The following is a 16668-nucleotide window of genomic DNA, read 5'->3' as shown; positions in this document are numbered from 1 at the left end:
TGTGATTTCTACCAGTTAACCATTTTTCTTTCCTTTCCTCTGTTCTTGGGCATCCAAGAGTGTCTGAGGAATATCACACATATCCCATCTGGGGGTGGGGGTGCTAGCTTGTATTTTGCCCTCAACCTGCCTTATGCTCCATCATGACTACTTAAAACAGTGCTTGGCTTGTGAAGAGCTCCAACTATTTTTGTTACCACCATCTTTAGCTCACTGAAAGCAAGATTGGCCTTCTTTTGGTTTCCCCATTAGAGGAAACAGTTGCTTAGCATGTAGGAGGTGCTCAGTAAATATTTATCCATTGAATGAGATCCAGGGTTTCAGCATTTGCACTCTGGACTTTATCCAGTTTGAATGTGTTATCTGACCACCAGAACTTCCTGTCCTTTTGCCCAATTTTCAGGGTCTCCTCAGCCTGAGTCCTGAAAACACTCCCCCCCTATAGATGTGGAAACCCAGTTGGCTGACTTTCCACTTATCTGAAAGGTGAAGATAAAAGGAATGTTTTATTTTTTCCCCCTAAGTATCTTATCTCAGAATATTGTATTGCTTTTTATAGCATATGTATGTGGTTATGTTTTAAAGTAAGATTTTGTCTATCTTAAGACACAAAGCATTTTGGGATACTTATTTCAGAATTCTAAATGTGTAATTTTAGCCTTTTAAAGCAATAGCTATCCCAATAAAATGAGTGCCTAGGATTGGAAAACAGGCTGCCTAGACTCTAACCCTGGCTCCACCATTTTCTTAGCTGTAAGACATTGCATAAGTAACGATTTAACCTCTCTCAGCTTCAAATTCTCATCTGTAAAATGGGAACCAAGCTTACTCAAGTTTTGGAGACAGTAACTGTCAAACTCCTAGAATAGTACCTGGCTCACAGTAAGCTTTCAGTACATTTTTAGAGATCACACCATGGTCTCTGAAGCAGCAGTATCGACATCAGGGAACTTACTAGAAATGCAAACTCCTGGGACCTACAGAATCAGATCTCTTGAATAGGAGAGCCTGGAGTGGGGTCCAGCACATGTTTTAATGCCAGAATCCGATGATTCTGCTTCTCGCTCATGTTTGAAAACCACTGACTAATTAGACTAATTAGAATCCTACCAATGCCACCTTCTCAAAGAAGAAAAAGAACTGAAAACAAATCCATATTATTAAAATAATTAAGATGCATTAAAGATGAAAGTTAACTGACAGGATGGCTTAAGTGTCACTTTCATAGAACTTACTGAAAGGTCTTAGCCAATTGTCACCTATGCTAGAAATGAAGTATATGGAATAAAATTCAGAGATAATTCTCAAATCTTGGTCATTTTTTTTTCAACTTACCCCGCTAAACTTGATTTTCCCTATATAAATCACAGATCTATTAGATTCCTATAATCGTGATTCCTATACTAAGCTGAAAGCCAACAAAAAATGTTTGTAAAGTTGTCTGCAGGGAACCTTTGAAAAATGTTCTTGGAAACCTATAAACCTGAGGCAGAAAAGCCTGACATCACTATTGCTTGTATATATCACTATTGCAAAGAGACACTAGTTTGTTATTTTTATTAATCATTTTTGTATACTGGTTACACTGACTCATTCCTGCTTTATGACTTGAGCAGATGGCTGGTTTTGTAAGGTGAAGCAGTGAAGAAAAACTGCAAACGAAGGGGGCTATTCAATCACTTTAACCAGTCCTGAGTTATATATTACACAAGACCTGAATGAATACATTATAAGTAATATCTGTGAATTTGAATAATGCAATGAGATACATGTGGGAAGATCTTACCTAATAGGTTTCACTCTACCCCAAATTTACTGAAGCCAGCTTCCTAAACAGTTGTTTTGATAGACTCCATGGTCTTCACTTTGTTAGATGTTATCATTATGTACAGGATAAAATAATGTACATTTTGATTTCCCGACAATCTTGTACTTCTATATATACTGATAGAAATACCACTTTTTCATTTTAGGGAGAATTAGTTATAAAGTTAATAAGACAACATTTTAATTAATATTACTAGTATAGTCTATGGGTTCACTGAAGGAATGCCTGTTCCAGATGTGTTTAACTTACTTTTGTCCTCATTATTACAATTCTTTCTTCTTTAGAGCTTCTCTGTGCCTCAGTTTTTCACCTATGAAATGAATACAGCCATATCTGTCCCTGGAAGAAGTGCATCAAAAGATTTTAAAGACATAGGTGGTATTTAAAGGCAATATAGTTTTATTCAAAAATATCAGTCTTAGGTTTCTTGCAGAGAACTGCGGAAAGCTAGTCTTGGGGTTTTCTTTTTGTTTTTGTTTATGAATCTATTCTATGGATAGGGAAAATGCCATTCTTAAAATCTAAATACATGCCCTGTGGTACATAATTCAAGGGAAGACATTAGTAAGAACTCATGTTCAGCTTAATATATATGCACACACAGAAATCATTCTAGAGACGTACATGTACATGGGTTAATATACATACATATTTCCTAGCTCTGTTTGCTGGGAGGATCTAGCAGAATGGATCCTCTAGTAGCAATGAGCAAATCCAGTACCCAAATACTGGTTTCTAAGTTCCACTGCAAACCATTCGCCAATAAAAGGGACTGGTGCTCTTTGGAGAAGAGGCAGATTCTAGTGCTAGAAATACACAGGTTGGGCCCAGATCAACTTTCCCACATTCTTGCCAGGAAGTATGGAAGTGTTCAAAAGTCAAAAGGATGGGGATATATCAAAGAGACAGAGGAGCCAACCAGACATAACTCCTAAGAGCCAAGCTGGAACAACTTGAGCAACAAAGTAAACATTACCCAAAGTCTAAAGGAAATATACAGGAGTCCATACTGATACAAAGAATTGAGGGGGGGGTGGGGCGCCTGGGTGGCTCAGTTGGTTGAGAGTCCGACTTGGGCTCAGGTCATGATCTCACAGTTTGTGGGTTTGAGCCCTGTGTCAGGCTCTGTGCTGACCGCTTGCTCAGAGCCTGGAGGCTGCTTCGGATTCTGTGTCTCCTTCTCTCTCTGCCCCTTCCCTGCTCATGCTCTGTCTCTCTCTCCCTCAAAAATAAATAAATGTAAAAAAAAAATAATAATTGAGGTGGGAGGGGACAAATTTTTCTTACAGAAAAATTCCAAGTACCACATAAAGATACTCCCCCTTCCAGAAGGTGGAACAGAATCTTGCCCGCTCATCATAGACTCACCACAGACTGACCTGGGGGCTGACTTCCAAAGAACAGAAGTATGGAAAGAAAAAAATAAGAAGTGTCCAGAGTTAACATACCATCAAGTTGATAACATTCAATTACTGATATGATTTGATGAGAAGAACCCTTCTTCACCTTTGTGGTTTTCTTCCTAAATATCCATAACCCCAGTGCAATTATGAGGGAAACATCAGACAAGCTCAAATTGAGGGGCATTCTGCAAAATACTGAAAAATTCCAAGTACCACATAAAGATACTCCCCCTTCCAGAAGGTGGAACAGAATCTTGCCCGCTCATCATAGACTCACCACAGACTGACCTGGGGGCTGACTTCCAAAGAACAGAAGTATGGAAAGAAAAAAATAAGAAGTGTCCAGAGTTAACATACCATCAAGTTGATAACATTCAATTACTGATATGATTTGATGAGAAGAACCCTTCTTCACCTTTGTGGTTTTCTTCCTAAATATCCATAACCCCAGTGCAATTATGAGGGAAACATCAGACAAGCTCAAATTGAGGGGCATTCTGCAAAATACTGACCAGTACTCCTCAAAACCGTCAAGATTATGAAAAACAAGCCTGAGGGAACCGTCACAGACCAGAGGTTTATCAGACATGATGACTAAATGCAATGTGGTATCTTAGATTGGATCATGGAAAATAAAAATGACATTAGTGGAAAAACCAATGCAATCCAAATGAAGTCTAGAGTTGATTTCTTAACAAATGTTTCATGGTTATATAAAATGTTAGGGGTAAGGAGTACAGAGCAAGTCTAGATTATTTTAGCAACTTTTCTGTAAATCTTAAAATTATTCCGAGATCAAAATCTTAACATGTAAAAATAGTTTCTACTGATCTTTGTGTATAATTTATGACCATGAATTAAATATTTTATAGAATTCTGAGTCTGTCCTCTTGAGAAACCAATGCTGCCAAGAAAACCCATCAATTTATTATAAGTTTAAAAGTTACCTGGTCAAGTATTTCAATAGTAAATATTGATAGAGAGCTTATAAAATTGCTGCTTTTTAAAAAGTCTGGAAAGTATCAATTAAGGGTTCCAAACATTTAAGTTAGACCCCAGTTTTCTCCATTAGTCACAAGGGATACACTTGCCCTGTCTCACAGAGAACACATCTCTTAGCAGAATAGCTCCACCAGCTCGGTTTGGGAAGTTACCAGGTTCCCAGCGATGATATATATCCAAAGTTAGGAATGTGGCCCTTTCTCTAGAACATACTTTTCTTTCTGCCCACTTCTGCCTGTAATGACTTAAAAAGAACCACTTCTCCTGGAGCTGCCTTCTCTGACATTCCAAGCAGTTCATCTTAATAACTCTGACCATAGGTTACCCAAAAGTTATATATGGCTTGGGATCGTAGGCTAGGGAGAGTCAACAGCCGGTGGTAAGCAAAGAGGCATAGAGGAATACAGCTGGGCTTTCCAAAGGGTAGAAAGCTTTCAACACACACAGACATTTTCAGAGGTAGTTAAGGGTCTGGGATTTGCTTTTAAACATCTGCTAATAATTTTCAATGTAAATAAGAAATCTACAAAAGATAGCTCTTTGTATCTTGCTTTACCATCTGTTTTGACTCCACAGTTAAAGACTTAAAAAATTTTTTTCAAAAACAATGTTTAGTAATAAGACTGCTATTAGGAAAAGGTTACCGTCTTAAAAATACACTTGAATCTACTATGAGGACCAAGTGCTAAGGAATAAACACCAAAGCAGGGCAGCATATAATGCTCTAATGTGTATGTGAAGCACGTTTTCATTTGTCTCATTAAATTCGTGTTTTCTTCAATTTAGCCAAAGGTTATAGCAAAATATGGTATTTCTCATATGAATAGTTCATAAAATGGGAGTGGCTGGGCATCTGAATTTTGTTTATGTCACCTTCTAGGCACATTACATAATACTTAGTTATCCTGGTTTTGCTCCCCAAGAGGCCACCAATTTTACAAGAAAAAGAGACATGGAAACCTTGTCCTTGTAACCAGTCTTGTCATTAATAGAAGTGAGACTTCTCATATGTGGATCTTGAGAAACTTAACAGAAGACCATGGGGGAAGGGAAGAGGGGAAAAATAGTTACCGACAGAGAGGGAGGGAGGCAAACCATAAGAGACTCTTAAATACAGAGAACAAACTGAGGGTGGATGGGGGAGGTGGGGGAGAGGGGGAAAGAGTGATGGGCATTGAGGAGGGCACTTGGGATGAGCACTGGGTATTGTATGTTAAGTGATGAATCTACCCCAAAAACCAAGAGCACACTTTACACACTGTATGTTAGCCAATTTGACAATAAATTATATTAAAATAAAATAATAGAAGTGAGACTTATTCATATGCTCAATGGGCTACAAGAAAACAGCATATCATGTGTTAATTAAAATAGAGAAAAATAAAGTCAGATCCTTCCAAGCATAAAATGTATAGTTAAAATTTTGTAATAAACATATATTTCTAAGTGAAGATTCCCCCGTATTTTCAAATAAGATAATGCTAAACACACATTGTAATCCATTTTACATGTGACTTCATTGTTTTGGTAAACACAGTTATGAAAACTGAGTTACAGACTGCTTCTTTTAAAATATTCTCCCCTTAACACACACCTTTTTCTGAGATCGGTCAAGACAACTTGGCACACTAAGGCAGCAATGTCCAGGAAGATCACCTCCCCCACTTTTTGCTTTAGTTTGAATGTCAAAATAAATCTTAAAATAATCCTTTCACAAAAGTAAGGCAGCTTTATGCTGTAAAACGTTATTTCTTTGTCAAAGGTTAGATTCTTCTGTCCCCTTCTGCTGTCACCGCCTGTCAGCATCTTCTTTAAAGATCACTTTTTTCTTCATAGCGGCACCTACATGCGGCTCGTTGGCTGTCCAGGTATGGTTTGCAGCCTAAATGTATAACACTATCAAACAAGAGCTCCACTGCTGTTTCACACGCTGTGAAGTAAGAAAGCACCGTGACCACAAGGCAACCACAAAGCACTGCTCTCTCCTCACATACATTACACGTTACGGCATGATGTCAAGCACACCCTTGGTGGGCACTTAACATATGTTATGTCACCCTCACCCTCACCCTCGCCAGCCAGAGCACCTACATACAGACTGTCGGGGTCAGCACCTTTAGCATGTATCTGCTTTGTTTGCTCACAAATGTTCAGTTTTTTACGTACTCGGCAAACAAGTCTCTCTGAATGGTACTGATTAGTTCATCACTGTTAATTTTCCTTTTATCTGAAAAATACCACGATTAAAGATGCCTTGGAACACTCAAGTTTGCATTTCAATAAAAGATTTTTAGGTGTAGAAGAAATAAAGGTTAAAAACAAAGAAACCTCAAAACATTTAATTATGGCCAATGACTTCTAAGAACTGATCATACATCATTTAAGATGCTTAAGGTAAATGGACCCCAGTCTTTCTCTCTCTCTTTCTCATTATCCAAATTTGGCTTGGGAAGGGAAACATAGGAATCAAAAATGTTTTTCCTCTGGAAGAGTTTAAAATTTTTTTTAGGGAAAAAAAAAAGGTAATATGGGGTGCTTGGGTGGCTCAGTCGGTTAAGCATCCGACTCTTAATTTCGGCTCAGGTCATGATCTCACCGCTCATGAATTTGAGCCCTGTGTTGGAGCCTAACAGGGCAGAGCCTGCTTGGGATTCTCTGTCTCTCCCTCTCTCTCTGATCCTCTCATGAGCTCACTCTCTCTCAAAATAAATAAATAAAGTTAAAAAAAAAAAGTAGACTTACTTTTCTTATTCTCAGAGGCCTAGAGCAGCCAGGTTAGATTATCTCAACACACTCCACTTATAGAGACATAGCACAGAGTGGCTTTTAATTGTCCAATCTTCCAATTTCAAACACTCATGTTAAGGAAGAAACTATTCATTGCAAAATCTTGACATTCTCAAAGTTCTCCAAAAGGCTATGTCATTAAGGAACACAACTACCACAGAAGTGTCAAGGCTATAATTATTAAATAGGGCATTGCAGGGAAATTGGCTGCATCATTTGGCCACACTCGTAGGTCCTTAGATCAGAAGACAGGAAATACATCCATGCATGCTTCAGCCATACAACTAGGTTACCTTAGCCGAAAGCATGCAAGGGCATTCAGAGGCTGGAAGTTCAAGCTGCACCTGGAGCAGAGATTTCTTTCTTGACAGTTATTACTAGGAATTCAGAATCAGACCTACAACAGGACACTGCCTGGGGAATACTGTAGCAGCCAGAACGCAAGTTTAGAATTGGAAGTATGCAACTTGGGACAAGTTACTTCTTTCCGAACCTGTTTCCTTCCTTGAAAAATGGGTATAACACTACCTACTTGTTTGGGTTTTGTGGACATTGAGGAAAATCTATCTAAGAGATCTAGCATGGTATCTTATGAAAAGTGCTTCTTAAAAGTTAGTTTCCTGTCCTGCCCCTTCTCTTCTGATTTCAACGTATGGTAAATAATTCGGCTGGACAGTGAAGAGATTTTGTAACTTCTAGTATTTGTACAGTGACTTGTATTTCCACTGATATTTCATTTTATACTTATGATGACTCTGTGAGGTGGGTATTCATGTTATTTTATAAATGAGAACACTGAAGCACCTTTACTCTTTGTTGGTTTTGCTTTGTGTCCCTTCACTGTGAGTACGACTATATGCTGAATCTTGTCAGTCCTCCTAGCAAACCTGGGGTTGGTTTTGGGGACCCTCCTAACAGAGATACATATGAAGGGACAGAGTTAAGGCTCAAATCTTCTAGAACTTCCCACTCCAAATACAATGTGTTATACTCTTAAAATCACTGGATCCAGGGTTTCAAACTTTAGGCTCTAGAGAATTACAGATATACTACTGGACACAGACCTTGGATGAATTCTTCTCTGCCTCGTACACCCCACTCCTAAGGTTTCTTAACACTTTTTGCTTCCACGACTATAACTCATTTGAGATGACAAAACCAATGACTCCTTATCCCAAAAAACTGAAGGGGCTGTGTCACGATAGATAAGGTAACACACATCCTTACCCTGAACATGCTGAGCCAGCCCGAGTGTCTTCTGCACGTTCCGGCAGATCTTAGAGAGGCAATACTGGAATTCCTCATCACAGTCATTCTTGCTTTTGCCACAGGTCTCGTAGCACCTGTCGTGCTGGTTGCAGCACTTTGTCAGGGAAGGGATGCCAATATTGAGCTGAAAGAGGCATTTGGATGGATTATTGTTGATGAAATTCAAAACTCCTCTGCCGAAGCACTGCACTCAAATAGACTTAGAAATCAAGGACAATGACTGCTGCATAATTTCCAAAATCCATTTCCGTCTACAAATATTTTCCATGTTATTTCTACATCTCCCTATTACTCACCCGCACCCACCCGTGTTCTCTCCCTCTCAGCCATGCCTCAAACTTCCTATTTTGCAATATTCACAGTTATCTGCTGATAACAAACGTAACTTCCAGTTGTCCAAAACACCAAACAAAGTTTTAAAAACAGAAAGGTCAAGCCAAGACCTAAGATTGATTTAGGGATATTCCAAAGTATTTTGTACCTCTCCCCCTATAAAATGTTCTTTATATAAAATATCACTGAAAACTTTTAAGCTCCTACGACTCATATTTTATGTTATCATGGTTCAATCTTTGAGTGTTAATCCACTCCCTAAAGATACTGTTCCTTCGAATCTGTAACTTGTCTTTAACTGATTTAAATAACTACGTGCAAAAATCTTGTGTCTAGGAATCAGTCATGTTTTCCCACAAAAGCTATCCCACTTCACCTAGTTTTAATAGAGTATAAATAGGCTTTATTTATACTTTTTCATCCTAAGAAGCATTCCTTCTATACTCCAAACTTTAGTTTTTTTAATCTTTATTTTTGAGAGACAGAGGGACAGAGTGTGAGTGAGGGAGGGGCAGAGAGAGAGGGAGACACAGAATCCAAAGCAGGCTCCAGGCTCTGAGCTGTCAGCACATAGCCCGACATGGGGCTCGGGCTCAAGAACCATGAGATCATGACCTGAGCTGAAGTCGGGTGCCCAACTGACTGCACCACCCAGGCGCTCCTTCTATACTCTAAACTTTTAAACTATGTGTGTGACACAAGGAAATATCATTTCAACAGAATTAACATCTACAAGATTAAAAAATAAAACATGTATTTTAGTCCATTTAGTTTTATCAGAACTTATTAAATGTTTTAGCTATAAAAGAATATAATAAATCTAATTACCATTACAATAAGCAAAATTATTTGTGAACCTGAGAACACACTGACAGTCTTGCGTTATTAAGAGTACTTGCATAGCCTACCAATCATAAAACTTATCAAATAAGAAAATAATAATATTTACGTGAACACCAAACAGTGGAGAGCCACATCCATTCGGCGGGGAGGGTTTATACCCATAACGTGGGAAAGGCTTAGATCCTATAAAATAGAAATGGTATCATAATTAATTTTCAAATATGATAGAAAATACATACGCAAAAAGGTCTATGATGTGCTATGCTAGCCTTGGAAATATTTAACATTTAAATTTTTTTTCAATGTTTACTCATTTTTTTGAGAGACAGAGTGCAAGCAGGGGAGGGGCAGAGAGAGAGGGAGGCACAGAATCCAAAGCAGGCTCCAAGCTCTGAGCTGTTGGCGCAGAGCCTGACGTGGGGCTCAAACTCACAAACTCACGAACTCATGATCATGACCTAAGCCAAAGCTGGACACTTAACCAACTGAGCCACCCAGGTGCCCTGGAAATATTTAATATTTAGATACTGCCATAAGTGACTGTCTTTATTCTAAGCCTAACCATACAAAAGCTTACTGTGGACTTCAGGAAATTTCAGAGGTTACTTGCCAGATTGGGCCCATATATATGACAGATAAATCCACCCTGTTTCCCTGTATATTCTAACACTTACATTTTTTGGTTAAAACTTTATAGGGCAAGAACGGTACACTCCCAAACTTCAGTTAATACCCCACTGCACACAAACCTCAATAACCATTAACTAACTAGTTTACTCACAGAGCTTGAAGCTGAGGAAGATGAGGTCATCCAATGAACATTTAATTACCTTAATGCCATCATAAGACATTACAGGACCACACATTCTAGCCTGCACTCCAGCCAACCATTTCACAAATATACCCCTTTTCCAGCTAAGGACAAAGATCAGGAATAAAGACTGCTTGGTGAACCATATTACTACATTTATATTCTCCCTAACAGCACAATGGATCAGTAACAAGGAAAAAGATGACTTTATCACAGCAATCTTAAATGCTGCAAAATATATCAGAAATATCTCGCATGTAATATAGAAATGATTCCAATATACCCAACAATCACCTAACTTTCTCTTGAAGGTTTCTCACAATCCTCCTACAGTGTCAAGAAACAGCCTATCCCATTGTGGAATAGCACTAACTGTTAAATTCTTTCCTGTTTCCTGTAAATTCTACCTATAAACAATCCTCTACCACCTGGGAAACACGAAACAAGCCGATTGTTTATCTTACATCATAATCCTTCCAACATTTGGGACTACCATTTATCTTTAATTCTAAAAGCAAAACATCCCCAGTTATTCCAAACACTTCCCCATAACTGCTTACTTAAGAGACACAAAGTATCCACCAACTTTCATTCAACTAATATTTATTACTAGAAGACTTAAATAAAGATAAGTTTACCCTCCAAAAGTAAAGGGAGGGGGAAAAAAGCAACCCTTCCAGTAATCAGCCATCAAAATAAATAACTCCCTCAAAGTAAGGATCTAAAAGTGGTTTGAGTTGCTAAGACTCACAAGCTCGACTGAGGTGACAAAGAAGTAGAGCCTGAAGAGAGTATAAGCTCATGAAGATATAAAGCTTTAGCTTAGCCTGCTCCACTCAGTCTGAAGAACAGTATGTACAAAAAGAACGGTTATGACCGATTGAGGAACCAGGAGGCCAATGACAGAAGTTGGTCTTGTTTCTCCAGCACTGTCCAAGAAGGATGGTTGCTTCTGGGCCCTTGGAAAATGAAGGAACACACCTCATGCTATCAGGGACGAGTCACTGTGATCCTTCAACTCCTACTTTTAGTCTTTCATTCTTAAGAAAACTATTAATGATTTGGCTATCCCCTGAAAGGGCCCACAGAGGGAGGATATACTAACCACTCGGAAGTCTTAATGGGCACCTCAAACTCAAAATGTACTTCCTGACATTCATCCCCAAACCTGCTCCATCCACAGTTCCCTCTTGTCAAGTAGAAGACTCCAACCTTCCTGGTGCTCAGGAAAAAAACCTTAGCCATTTCTGACTCTCTCATTTTCTTATGTCCCACATCCATGCCAACAGCATGTCCTGTTTGACTCTACCTTCAAAATATTGAGAATCTGGGGCGCCTGGGTGGCTCAGTCGGTTAAGCGTCTGACTTCAGCTCAGGCCATGATCTCACACTCTGTGAGTTCAAGCCCCGTGTCGGGCTCTGTGCTGACAGCTCAGCTCCTGGAGCCCACTTCAGATTCTGTGTCTCCCCCTCTCTCTGCCCCTCCCCTGCTCATACTCTGTCTCTGTCTCAAAAATAAATAAAAACATTAAAAAAATATATTCAGAATCTGATCACTCCTTACCACCTCCACTGCTACCATCCTGCTTTAAGCCACCATGGATTACTGCCATAACCTCCTAATGTCTCCCTACTTGGCTCTCCCCACCCCACCCCATCTCCAACTATAGTCTATTCTCAACACTGAACCTGAGTGATCCTATTAAAATGTTAGATCAAGTCTTTCCTCTGCTCAAACCCCTCCAAGGGGTTCTCATCTTATTCAGAATAAAAGCTAAAATCCTTTCAATGCCTATAAATTCTGTATAGTCGGCTACACACACACCCTGACTTCTCTGACCTCATCTCCTTACTATTCTCTCTCCTCTCCCTTTCTTCCACACTTCATTCCATCACCTCTGACCTCTCTGTGGTTCCACACACACTCCAGGTCTACTCCGGCCTTCATGCCATTGACCCTGCTGTTCTATGAGGACGCTCTTTCTCCTCGTATCTACAGTTATTCCTTCACTTTCTCAGCAAGGCCTTCTGTGACCATACCATTTGTAGCACGCATATCCTTTAAACATACTATATCATTAATCTACTTATTATCTGTCCCTCCCCATACTAAAATATTAACTCCTTTTAGGGCAAGAGTTTTGTTTTGTACCTCCAAAGCCTAGAACAGTGCCTACTATATGGTTAGGTTCTCAATAAATATTTGTTGATGAATGAATGAATGAATCAATCAATCAATCAATGAGATGACTTGAAGGCAAATCCCCATGGCAGTTCTAATTATCCTTATAAATAAACTGGTACTGCTGCTTATCCTTCAGTCTCCTTTTAGTTTGGTGACCGTTAATCAACCTCCAAAGACTGATCACTTCTAGTTTGTCACATGTCTTTAAAATGTGCCATCTCAAACTAAACACTACTAGGTATGATGATGTATTAATACAGCCTAAGATAGTTAGCATATATTTTAGCTGTGTCTCAGTTGTAAGATACATCAGACAGTAGGAAAAAACAACCAGTTCTTTCTAAAATGAACTTTTTAATATCTCCTGCTAGACACTTAGCACTTCTACAGTTTAAATTTTGAGTCTAAGTATTAGATCGTGAATCTCTTGTTAGATCATTTTTCAGGACTGTTCACATTTTTTTAAAGTTTATTTTTATTTTATTTTTTGAGAGAGACAAAGAGAGCGGGAGAGAGAGGGAATCCCAAGCAGGCCCTGCACTGTCAGCACAGAGCCCAATGTGGGGCTTAAACTCACAAACCATGAGATCATGTCCTGAGCTGAAACCAAGAGTGGGACACTTAACCGATTGAGCCACCCAGGTGCCCCTGTTCAACACATTTTAAATTTAGAGCTGTCTACCCAGTGTTGCTGCTCCCAGATATTCACAGATATGAGACACAGATATTAACCAGGGCAGAGGTCTGCTACACCCTGTCATAGATAAGTCCTCTCTATAAGCAGCCATGAAGTCATTAACCCAACCTTTTGGGTAGACTACTCAACCAGTTGTGACTTCATCTAAATCAAGTTTTCTCCAACCTACATTTCTCATGAGAGTATCATGAGAAACTAGCCATTTGATCTATGGTTTTCTTTGTCCCACCACATGAGAACTCTTTTCACTGAGTGGATGGAGGCTAGCTCAGCATCACATTCTTGGGGAAGCCATTCTATTTCCTTGAAGCTTCATCATGATGCTCTCTGTCAGGGGTTTTAACAACCAACTGTTCAGGGGCACCTGGGTGGCTCAGTCAGTTAAGTGTCCACCTCATAGTTCAGGTCATAATCTCCGGGTCATGAGATCAAGCCCCATATCAAGCTCCCTGCTCATTTTTTTTTTTAAGTTTATTAGTTTTGAGAGAGAGAGAGAGAGAGAGAGAGAGAGAGCAAGCAGAGGAGGGGTAGAGAAGGAGAGAGAAAATCCAAGCAGGCTCTGCACTGCCAGCACAGAGCCCCACACGGGGCTTGAACTCATGAGCCATGAGATCATGACCTGAGCTGAAATCTAGAATCAGATGCTTAACCAACTAAGCCACCCAAGTGCCCCAGAAATGTTTCTCTCTTGATGCTTTGTTTTATCATCTGTGTGGACAGAAAAAATCTAAAGATTTGCCTGGACTGAGGTTATGATAGATCTTTTCTACATATTTTTTAAAAACTTGATGTAAATACTTCCGAATAGACCAATTTCCTTCCAACTTCCTGAAAGCCACTGAAGCAGATGACTTGTCATAAAGGGAAGGCTGTTGCAATCCCTATCAAAATAACACGAGCTTTCTTCATAGAGCTAGAACAAACAATCCTAAAATTTATATGGAACCATAAAAGGCCCCAAATAGCCAAAGCAATGCTGGAAAACAAAAACAAAAACCAAAGCTAGAGGCATCACAATCCCAGACTTCAAGATCTATTACAAAGCTGTAATCATTATGGTATTGGCACAAAAACAGACACACAAATCAATGGAACAGAATAGAGAACCCAGAAATGGACCCACAAATGTATGGCCAACTAATCTTTGACAAAGCAGGAAAGAATATCCAACGGAATAAAGACAGTCTCTTCAGCAAGTGGTGCTGGGAAAACTGGACAGTGACAGGCAGAAGGAACCTGGACCACTTTCTTACGCCATACACAAAAATAAACTCAAAATGGATGAAAGACCTAAACGTAAGACAGGGAGCCATCAAAATCCTCGAGGAGAAAGCAGGCAAAAACTTCTTTGACGTTGGCCGCAGCAATTTCTTACTCAACACGTCTCCAGAGCAAAAATGAACTATTTGGGACCTCATCAAGATATTTCTGCAGGGTGAAAGAAACAATCAGCAAAACTAAAAGGCAACTGACAGAATGGGAGAAGATATTTGCAAATGACGTATCAGATAAAGGGTCAGTATCCACAATCTATAAAGAATTCATCAAATTCAACAACGCAAAAAAACATATAATCCATGAAGAAATAGGCATAAGACATGAATAGAAACTTCTCCAAAGAAGACATCCAGATGGTTAACAGACACATGAAAGAAATGCTCAACATCATTCATCATCAGGGAAATACAAATCAAAACCACCATGAGGTACCACCTCACACCAGTCAGAACGGCTAAAATTAACAACTCAAGCAATAACAGATGCTGGTGAGGATGTGGAGAAAGAGGATCTCTTTTCACTGCTGGTGGGAATGCAAACTGGTGCAGTCACTCTGGAAAAACAGTGTGGAGATTCCTCAAAAAATTAAAAATAGAACTACTGTATGACCCAGCAATTGCACTACCAGGTATTTATCCAAGGGTGTGCTGTTCTGAAGGGGCAGATGCACCCCAATGTTTATAGTAGTGATATCAACAATAGCCAGAGTATGGAAAGAGCCCAAATGTCCATCGACGGATGAATGGATAAATTAAGATCTGGTGTATGTGTGTGTATGTGTGTATATATATGTATATATATATACACACATACACACAATGTAATATTACTTGACAATCAAAAAGAATGAAATCCTGCCATCTGCAACTACGTGGATGGAACTGGAGGGTATTATGCTAAGTGAAATTAGTCAGAGAAAGACAAATATCATATGACTTCATTCATATGATGAATTTAAGATACCAAACAGATGAACATAAGGGAAGGGAAGCAAAAATAATTATAAAAATTATAAAAAATAATTTAAAAAATTATTATAAAAAATATAAATTATAAAAACAGGGAGGGAGACAAAACATAAGAGACTGTTAAATATATGGGGTGCCTGGGTGGCTCAGTCAGTTGAACGTCTGACTTCGGCTCAGGTCATTATCTCATGGTCTGTGGGTTCGAGCCCCGCATCGGGCTCTGTGCTGACAGCTAAGAGCCCGCAGCCTGCTTCCGATCCTGTGTCTCCCTCTCTCTCTGCTCCTCCCCCTCCTCACTTTGTCTCACTCTGTCTCTCAAAAATAAATAAATGTAAACATATTAAAAAAAAAAGAGACTCTTAAATATAGAGAACAAACAGAGGGTTGCTGGAGTGGTTGTGGGAAGGGGGATGGGCTAATTGGATATGGGGCATTAAGGAATCTACTCCTGAAATCACTGTTGCACTATATGATAACTTGGATGTAAATTAAAAAATAATTAATTAATTTAAAAAAAAAAGAAAGAAAGGGAAGGCTGTTGGGTCAACGATCTCACCACTGCGCTCTATAGGAAACGCAGCGTAGAAATTCAAACCTGTTTTCCCAAACACTTGAGATTTTAATTCGTGATTACTAATCTGCAGAAGGTCCTTGTGCTACTTTATTTTTCTAGTCCATTCACTCTCCTATTTTCCTCAAATCTCCAACACTTCTATTCCCATCTTCTCTCTCAGCTATGATGATCTTGATTCCTACCTCACGGAGAAAAACCGAGGCAATCAAAAGAGAACCTGGCCATCTATCCACCTAATCATCATCTGCGCCCATATCGTCTACCTTTGTTCCTATTAAGAGAAAAATGTCCTCTGTGCTCTTGGCCAATCTATTTATATATTGGAACCCACTCCTGTCACTTACCTAAGGACATGATACGAATAGGTCTCCTTCCTCTCTCCCGTTATCAGTGTTTTCACTCTCTACTGAATCATCCTCAGAAGTACACATATATATTATTATTTTTCCTAATGACCTAAAAACTTTTTCCACGTCTGCCCTATTACAGTTAATGGTAACCCCATCCTTCCAGTTATCCAGGCCAAAAACTTTGGATTCATTTTTTATTCTATTCACACCTTCCTTCTGAGCCATCAGCAAATCCTTTCGGCTCTTCCTTTAAAATGTATCCAAAAATCCAACCACTTCTCACTATCTTTATTGCTACAAACCTGTACAAAACCACCATCGTCTTTTGTCTGAATTCCTG

The 16668-nt window shown here is 39.2% G+C and overlaps 1 protein-coding gene across 3 annotated transcripts in view; it reads right to left on the bottom strand.

The window, feature by feature from the left end:
• PLA2G12A (phospholipase A2 group XIIA) overlaps positions 1-16668 on the bottom strand; it is a 35313-nt gene that overhangs the window by 15636 nt on the left and 3009 nt on the right. Inside the window, exons 2-4 of one of the 3 annotated variants that reach the window (XM_007098273.2) lie at positions 9572-9648; positions 8248-8413; positions 5732-6163 (exon numbers count right to left, since the gene is read on the bottom strand). In XM_007098273.2, coding sequence (XP_007098335.1) covers positions 6045-6163; positions 8248-8413; positions 9572-9648 — 362 coding nt within the window. In that variant the 3' untranslated portion in view covers positions 5732-6044. Of the gene's footprint in view, positions 1-2077; positions 2919-5731; positions 6164-8247; positions 8414-9571; positions 9649-16668 lie in introns of those variants that run through there. The other 2 variants (XM_007098269.3, XM_042984050.1) reach the window with 2 other exon arrangements.

Source organism: Panthera tigris, chromosome B1 (genome assembly GCF_018350195.1).
Source record: "Panthera tigris isolate Pti1 chromosome B1, P.tigris_Pti1_mat1.1, whole genome shotgun sequence".
Classification (NCBI taxonomy): Eukaryota; Metazoa; Chordata; class Mammalia; order Carnivora; family Felidae; genus Panthera; species Panthera tigris.
This window is presented reverse-complemented; position numbering and strand designations above follow the sequence as displayed.